Source organism: Chiloscyllium plagiosum, chromosome 24 (genome assembly GCF_004010195.1).
Source record: "Chiloscyllium plagiosum isolate BGI_BamShark_2017 chromosome 24, ASM401019v2, whole genome shotgun sequence".
Taxonomy (NCBI): Eukaryota; Metazoa; Chordata; class Chondrichthyes; order Orectolobiformes; family Hemiscylliidae; genus Chiloscyllium; species Chiloscyllium plagiosum.
In genome coordinates, this window is record NC_057733.1 from 36716182 (window position 1) to 36725394 (window position 9213).

Consider the following 9213-nt stretch of genomic DNA (forward strand, 5'->3'; position numbering starts at 1 on the left):
GCAAAGTACTTATTAAGTTCTCCTGCTATTTCCTTATCTCCCATCACTAGGCTTCCAGCATCAGTTTGAAGTGGCCCAGTGTCTATTTTTGCCTGTCGTTTGTTTCTTATGTATTGAAAGAAACTTTTACTATCATTTCTAATATTCTAAAATTGCCAGAGATATGAGTGATGCTCTGGTAGTTTTCTGAGCAAAGCCCAACTAGTCTACTCCAAAGAAGCAGGGAGAACACATGCAAAAGGATGCGTGAAAGTTTCCCTCAGTTTTTAAAATAAAAAGTAAAGAATAATTTACAAACTCAATAATATAATTCATGTACTTTGACTGGTACTGACTTATTTGTTACAGCCACATGCCAATTTATATGGCTCACATCCTTTCTACTTGGTGATGGAAGAAGATGGAAAAGCTCATGGTGTTTTCCTGTTCAACAGTAATGCCAAGGGTAAGAAATTAACATGCTTGAATATGTAATAGAATTCTGAGTAAAGTTCAAGATCTGTTGGAGCTGTTAAATGTTAAATCACATTGATCAGATGATGATCTGCAATGCAAGGAAGCATTTTCTCCATGTTTTATATGTTTATTTTGGTTTGTTTCTGGTCTCTCTCACTTGGCTGTTTTGTCTGTCTGTTTTATTGAAACCTTTGGCTGTAAGTGGCCAATTTACAAATATAGAATATTTGTCATTTTTCTATTGTCAAAATACGGGTCAGAGCCCTGAAGTAATATATACATTTTAACTGGTAATTTCAAAATATGTATTTGAAACAAAGTAGCTGTGAATGTAAAGTTGATGGCTGAGAGAGAAATCCTCAAAGTTTCACTTAAAGAATCCCTACAATTTGGAAGCAGGCCACTCAGTCCATTTTAGTCCACACTGACCCTCTGCACAGCATTCCACAAATACCACCTCTCTACCCTGTCCCTGTAACCCTGCATTTTCTATTGCCACCCTGGACACTTTGAGAAGTTCAGCATGGACAATTCACCTAACCTGCACATCTTTAGACTGTGGGAAGAACTTGGAGCACCCAGAGGAAGCCCACACAGACACGGGAAAAACACCTCAAAGTCCACACAGACAGTCGCCCGAGGATGGAATCGAATCCGAGTCCCTGGTGCTATGAGGCCACAGTGCTAACCACTGAGCCACCCCAAGGGATCTTCAACCAACAGCTCTTCAAAGTGGGAAGAGGCAAGTCTAAACAGATTGTGATCTCTTGTGACCAGAAAGATAACAAGGGCTGTCGATGTCTTGTAGATTATGTTCCAAACTGCAAGTACATTTTGTTTCTATTCCATTTGAAAAATGCAGAAAGACAGGGTTTAAAAAGCTAGTTTCAACTCTACTGGAGTGTGCTAGTGGGACAGAAGGTTCTCGTGTACCAGCAGACTAAGATACCCAGGCACACTAGCCTGGGTTTGAGCATTCTTGTACCATGAAAGTCACACTTGAAGAACGTCTGCTGGTCACCCCTTTACTGCCAGTAAAAGGATTTCACTCACTTTGAGCTCCTGCAGCCAGCCAGCTAGCAGGCGAGGCAAAAGAAAACAGGACAACAAAAGGGCACTCTAGCCAGGAATGCTAGAATTCAGTCACTGTTGAAAAGAATCAGAGCAACAGCAACTTTCAAAACTAAAACATTTGACATTTTCAGCCAGTAATTTCCATGCCAATGCCAATGAAGACATGGGTAATCTCCACTCCAATGTTCAACAATCCACTCTTCACAACAATCACACTGATCTATACACTTTTTAAAGAAAAGGATTTTTTCTGGCTTCGCCTGTATTTCTGATGTGTGTATTGGTATTGTATTGCTTATTCTTCTCATGTTTAGTAATCATCAGACTCACTCTTTTAATTCATGAAAGCCTGTTTAAATTGGCTCCTTTTAAAACATGTTAATTTGGGTCTGGAAGAGACGCTTCTCCAAATGAAGGGATTCTTTTTACAATCGACATTATTGTGACCCACAAAGAGGGTGGGTGAATAAAGAAGGGGAGCTAGTTCATCCCTCCTTATCTAGGAGCTGAATGATTTGAGATATCCAATCTAGAATCATTCAGGAACCTCACCTTGGTCTGTGTATAGGGTTTTACAAGTAATATTCAAAATTGTTTTCCTGTATTTATTTTAGGATGATACTGCCATTTCTTTCAACTCTGCTAGATCAGGATTGTGTGTTAATCATAAACCCTTCCCATGTACAGTTACGTAATTGGTAGAATTGGTAACATGGCAACCCATTTACACAATCCATGTGATGCTGTTGTTTGTCTATATGCTGTTAAGAAAATTGCATGTTTGTTTCATCCAGATGTATTACTTCAGCCAGCCCCCGCCCTGACCTGGAGAACAATTGGAGGAATCTTTGATTTTTATGTGTTCTTGGGTCCAGATCCAAAAACAGTGATAAGGCAGTACATGGATGTTATTGGTAAGATTAAACCACCACTTGCTATTTACACTTCAGAAAGACCTAGAATTAATACCCAGCAGAATCATTCTTGCCTTTTAATCTTTCATTTATTCTGCGCAAATGTTCATGTTTTTGTTTCATGATTGAAAAATGGTTCCTGGCTGAGTACAAGATTTGATTTTTTTGTTAAATCAATAATTCAGGGAAATAGCCTTTCTCATATCCACCCATTTTGTGCTGTTAGAAAATTAATAAGCAAATTCTGATTTTTGAAATGGATTAACTCATAGTTGATAAAGACCAAAGCGCAGATTTTCCTATCTTCACATATCCAGTCTCAGGGCATAGACAGAAGGATGTGCATTAAGAACCCTCAGGCACATTGAAAGTATAGTATTCCCTGGGAAGTAGGAACTTGCTTTGTGGATTGTAACCTTCTGGAAAAAGTCCCTTAATCTGAGACTATAGAGGGTTTTGACTTATTTACCTTGGTAGTTAGCCAGGAAAAGTTAGGAAAGCTAAAACTTTCTCTAACTCCATGTTAACCTCTCACACTGAAAATATACTTGTCCTAATCCCAAGTATTTGACCAGTCTCTCATTCTTGGACACTAGACATCTGACCATCCTACCCTATTGTCCTGTCTACATTCTGCACTCATGTCACTCTCTCCCTCACTTATCTTATACACTCAGCTCCTCTGTGTAGTTTCAGTCTCAACACGGACCCCTGCTGAGCTCCACCGGTGACCAGCTGCCATGTTGAAAAAAAAACGTTTATCCCACACTTTGCTTTCTGCCAGTCAGCCAATCCTGTAGTCATTGCCAGTACCTTGCCCTGAACACGATGGCTGTTATCTCACTTGCAGCCTCCTGTGCGCCAACTTGTCAAAGGACTTCTGGAATCCAAACAGATCATGTCCACTGGCTCTCTTTTATCTAACTTATGTCCTAGAACAGAAGTCAATGTTAACTTCTATTTTTATGTCGTTTCCCTTTGCTCTACATATTTCATATGTCTTAGCTAGTTTTGAGAAGATTTGTACCTCAGGTTGAGGTTCTGGATGTAGGTTTGCTTGCTGAGCTGGGAGGTTCATTTCCAGACATTCCATAACCCTACTAGGTAACATCTTCAGTGGGCCTCAGGCGAAGCACTGTGCATGATTCTTGCTTTCTATTTATATGTTTGGGGTTTCTTTGGGTTGGTGATGTCATTTCCTGTTCTTTTTCTCAGGGTGTGCTAGATGGAGTCTAACTCAATGTGCTTGTTGATAGAGTTCCAGTTGGAATGCCATGCTTCTAGGAATTCTCATGCATGTCTCTGTTTGGCTTGTCCTAAGATAGATGTGTTGGCCCAGTCGAAGTGGTGTCCTTCCTCATCTATATGTAAGGATACCAGTGAGAGAGGGTTATATCGTTTTATGGCTAGTTGATGTTCATGTGTCCTGGTGGCTAGTTTTCTGCCTGTTTGTCCAATGTCGTATTTGTTATAGTTCTTGCACGGTATTTTGTAAATGACATTAGTTTCATTTATTGTCCGTATAGGGTCTTCCAAGTTCATTAGCTGCTGTTTAAGTGTGTTGGTGGGTTTGTGGGCTACCATGATGCCAAGGGGTCTGAGTAGTCTGGCAGTCATTCCGAGATGTCTTTGATGTAGGGGAGAGTGGCTAGAGTTTCTGGACGTGTTTTGTCTGCTTGCTTGGGTTTGTTGCTGAGAAATCGATGGACTGTGTTCATTGCATACCCTTTCTTTTTGAATACATGGTATAGGTGATTTTCCTCTGCTCTGCGTAGTTCCTCTTTGCTACAGTGTGTGTGTTAGCTCGTTGAAATAAAGTTCTGATGCAGATGCATTCATATTTTGAATGAAGTATTAAGCTGAGGTCCTGTCTGTTCTGGGCTGGATGTAAAAGATCCCTTGGCAATATCTCAAAGGAGGGCATCTGAGTACTCCAGTGTGTCTTGCCCAATATTTATCTCTCAATCAACATGAATAAAAGTAGTTTGTCTCAGCCATGGTCAAATGGTGAAGCAAACTCAGTGGATTGACAGCTCCTATATCTTATGATCTTGAGGTCTTATCACATTGGTGTTGTGCACAAATTGGTTGCCACACTTTCATTATTAAAATGGGAACTTAAACACTTAAAGTAATTAATTGACTGCAAGATGTCATGGAAAGTGATATATAATGCCATTTCTTTGCTAGTGCTACTTGGAAGAGCACCTTAATATACATTTTTATGACCTGCAGGTTATCCTATAATGCCTCCATACTGGAGTCTGGGATTTCATCTATGTCAGTATGGTTACTTCAGCACCAACGTCACAAGACAAGTTGTGGCAAACATGAGCAAAGCCAATATGCCTCAGGTAGGTGTACAAAGGTAAAGAGATATTTCTGTTTGGAAACTAATCTAGTTTTGCCAATGAAACATTCTTCTGAAGGATACAGTACAGAACTGCTGGAGGATCTAAAGCACAGAACATCAAAATTGTCTGATAAGATTTCCTGTTGTATTGAAATATTCAATAATTCAGATTTTTATGGAATTATCTAAACCAAAAAACCCATTTTTAATTTGCAGACTCCAGGAGAGTTATCCAAATAGTCTCACTCCCTAGCTATTTTTGTCTATCCCTTTCCCCTTTGCAAGTACTGTATATATGCAGTTCCCTATCTGTAGGTCATTACTATAGCTTCCACCATTTTCTTCAGGCAGCATCCATTCCTGATTCTGGCAACATGCTGAATAAAGAAAAAAGTCTTCTTATTCCCAGACATTTTTCCAACTATCTTAAATTTATGCCTCTGATTGAAATTGTTTCCTGCAGTCGGGAATGGTTTATACTCAATCAACACATAATCATTTCAGTCATTTCTCTTTATTGTCCCATTAAATTTCTCTAAGGACAACAGTCTCACTGCCTCTCTCAAATAAAAGTCCTTAATCTCTGCTTCCATGATGACAAATCTCTACATTATCTTGAAGACATTGACATCCCTACAGAAGTTTGGGCCTCAAAATCAGACATGGTAATATGGTTGAAGCTGAACTGGTGATGACTGAAGTTGTCTCAGATTGATTGGAACTTAATAATATTTATTATTATCTTTATTCTCTCACCACAGTCACAATGTTTCATTGAACCTGAGTTGATCATCTTGGTTATTAGAGCCATGAGGTTGCAAATTGTGGTTAAACGTAATTCTGCTGTAGGTGTCCCACAGTGTCTCATACCTTGACTTCCAAGATCTGTTCAAAATCTATTGGGCAGAGTTAGTGTTTGCTGCTTGTACTGTATGGGGAATATGCTAATATCATCTTGATTTCATTGATTTGGGTTCCATTTGAGTTGTTTCAGTGGTGCTTTGCATCTCTGACTAACAGAACCACCATAATACAATCATAGTACAATAAGCTGTATTTTCATGCTGTAGATAGAGCTCCAGATGACGATGATGTAAACATTTTTATTTTATCTATAGTACTACTCCTCACAGGGCTACTTGTAAGAAGGTACTAATGACTTCCATTTGTTTAGTAAGGATTCAAACAGACATTGTCAAACAAATGATAAAGTAATGGTTATTCTTGTACTCAGTGGACCAAGTAGGGTGTATCATCTTGGTGTAGGGTTTCTGCAGGATGACACAAACGACCAATGTAAGATTGGAGTTTACTCAATCCTCAGAGGTAGACTTAATAATCTATACCTGTGTCAGTTAAGTTCAATGTTTCAGGGCATTGTTGATGATCAAACAACCAGCCTGGTTGATCAGCATGACTTGAAAAGAGTGACGAGAAAAATTTTCTGATTCTACTCTAGCTACCGTACCAGGTGGTTACAATAGTATTGGTTGGGCAAGTTCTGCAAAGCCTTCTGGTACTCTGTGGTTCGGTTTTACAAGACTGTTTCTTGCCAATTTGGGTTTCATGTAGTTACGTTCCTTGTAGTGATTGATCTTTTTTTTAAAAACAGATTTGAATTCTCAGTGACCAGCTTGAAAGCTTGCCGTGGATTGCTTTAATATTAGACTTTTATTGAAATAAACTATAATCAGCGTTGATTAAACACTTCTTAGTAATATTCCATATCGCTTTTTCATCCACGTGGTGTAACCCCACACCATGTTTATACATTTCATCACATTCCCAGCAGAACTGTAGTCTTGTTTCTAAACTGCCAAATCCTTCCCAGCATTTCAGCTGGTTGTCTCTCCCTGCTATACTGGAGCAAATTTTCCATAGTTCTTTTAAAAGTTCCTTTGCTCATCCTTATGAATATATCCAATTGGACATAAGGCACCAAAAGGCACCATTGGGCAACTTCTTGATCTTTGCAAATGATCTTGTAGAGGTTCTAAAGGAGAATATATTCTACTTTCACATTAGTAGCTTTCCAGTATCTTCTACTAGTTTGCAAGTCTGACTGCCTTAGTCTAAGTCTCCACGTTTCAAGGGCAGATGTGTCTATTTTTATGATCAGATGAAAGCTGGTATTTGAGAATTTCATTAGTTTTATCTGGGCTCCAATTCCCATGGCAACCAGGGTCACATTGACTTATCATCAGGCAAGACTCAAAGGACATCACATGCCCCATTTAACCTTGAATTAAAATAGGCATTTTAAATCATAGTGAATAAAACCTCACCTTAGCAACAATATCTCCAGCATAATTTAAGCAGGGCGTGTCAATTTATTGACTCGGAATTTGTCCAGAGGGAATTCTGCAAAGTAAATGGATTGCTTTTAGTAGTTCAGTTTGGCAAATTTTTATCAAGACTGATCAGTGTACACATCCCAGTAGTTTTAGTCATGACAAAAGTAGTGAACTTGTTGAAGTCATGATAAGCAAAATCTCTATGACCTTTGCTTCAGGTCGAAGAAATGGCTTAGAAGCTGCAAATATCACATTTTCCTGAAAGCTGCATACAATTTAGAAATTTATTTCTCACCGCCACTGAAAGTTGACTGAGGTAATGTTTTGCCCCAGTTTGTTAGTATGTTTCAAAGCAATATATCTGAAAAACTAATCGCTAGATTTCAGCCAACTATAGTTCACAGCCCTAGAAGAACTGATTAGTTTTTGATAAGTATATGGATCTGAATTCTGGGGTCATTTGTTTTTCAGGATCCATTAACATTGGGAAGCACTTCTATAATGTTTGGGTTATTGATTTAGAATGTGTGGACTGTCTCAGCTGCTATGGTTAATTTGTTACAGATGTTACATGTGAGCAGAGTTTTCCGATGTTAGTTCATTGTCGATTAGCTTGAAACCTCCTCCATGAGGTAGAAGCTCTTCCTAAAAAATATTATTTAATCTTTTTAATTAGAACATCAACCAGAACGGGGGATAGTTTCAAGGAAGAACTACGTAATTGCTGTGCAATACATAATAATGTTGTTAGTATGAGGTGGCAGAGATATATGCTTGGATGACTGTCCTCTTGGTTACTATAAATATGCAAGAATGGGTAGTGCATAATCATAAACAGAAGGCAGTTTAAAAATACTTACGATGCACCCTTCTGCATTACTGGTTATCAACCAGATACAGAACTGTTCATTTTTTTGCTAATGATTTACCTTTTTCCTGCAGGATGTACAGTGGAATGACATTGATTATATGGATAAAAGAAAGGACTTTACTTATAACTTACAGCACTATGGGGACTATCCACAGATGGTAAATGAGTTCCACCAGAAGGGGTTGAAGTACGTCATGATTGTGGTGAGAAGAAACAAATGATCCAAGATTCAAGTATTTCAACTATTGATTTTATTTAGTATTAAGAATGCGAATTTTCATATTTGCTGAAGGTCAGTGTTTTAAAGTAAGTATACATATTAAATTTATTTCAAGGTTACTCTTTCCTTTCTCAAATTTCCAAAATTGGTTCTTCAGCTGTAGTTATTGAGGATTTTCCTACGGCATGAGGTTATGAGGTGAAGGTGGATTGATTTACATGATTTGGGCGGCACACTGGCTCAGTGGTTAGCACTGCTGCCGCACAGCACGAAGGTCCCAGGTTCGACTCCAACCTCGGGTGACTGTCTGTGTGGAGTTTGCTCATTCTCCCTATGTCTGCGTGGGTTTCCTCCCACAGTCCAAAGATGTGCAGGTCAGGTGAATTGGCCATGCTAAATTGCCCATAGTGCTAGGTGCATTAGTCAGTTGGAAATGGGTCTGGGTGGGTTACTCTTCGGAGGGTCAGTGTGGGCTGGTTGGGTTGAAGGGCCTGTTTCTACACTAAAGAGAATCTAATCTAATGAAGTTTATCTGCACTTATTGGAAGGATTAGGACATTCCATTCTAGTTAATGTATATTTCTTGTGGAATTGGGTAAATTATCCATATTTACAAAAAGTTAGTGTGGAAAATGGACTATAGTGGACAAAGCATGTGATATATAAAGGTATTTATGAAATTTATTAGCATTATGAAGTTTCAAGAACCAGCATAAGACAGGCAAAAAGGAGAATAGTTCTGAATAGACCTGAACAGCTTTGCCTTCTCCTTGGCAGATGGATGAGTTTCTGTCCAAGCTACAATGATATATGCATGCACTGCTCCATTTTGTACAAAAGAATTCCATTAGAATTTTCTAATTTTACAAAGAGAAAATTTAGTTTAACGTTTTCTATTTTGAATATCTTCTATTAACGATTTGCATGAGGTATAGGACATTTGGAATGTAAACTGTTGTTGATTCTTCAGTAAAGACAAGGAAGGCACGGTGGCACAGTGGTTAGCACTGCTGCCTCACAGCGCCAGAGAC

The 9213-nt window shown here is 38.7% G+C and overlaps 1 protein-coding gene across 1 annotated transcript in view; it reads left to right on the top strand.

Annotated features, from left to right (window-relative positions):
* The window catches only part of LOC122562181 (lysosomal alpha-glucosidase-like), a 57847-nt gene that overhangs the window by 22579 nt on the left and 26055 nt on the right, over nucleotides 1–9213 (top strand). The window contains exons 5-8 of the mRNA XM_043714807.1: nucleotides 349–445; nucleotides 2325–2444; nucleotides 4680–4798; nucleotides 8034–8165. Of these exons, the coding sequence (XP_043570742.1) occupies nucleotides 349–445; nucleotides 2325–2444; nucleotides 4680–4798; nucleotides 8034–8165 (468 nt within the window). The remainder of the gene's footprint in view (nucleotides 1–348; nucleotides 446–2324; nucleotides 2445–4679; nucleotides 4799–8033; nucleotides 8166–9213) is intronic.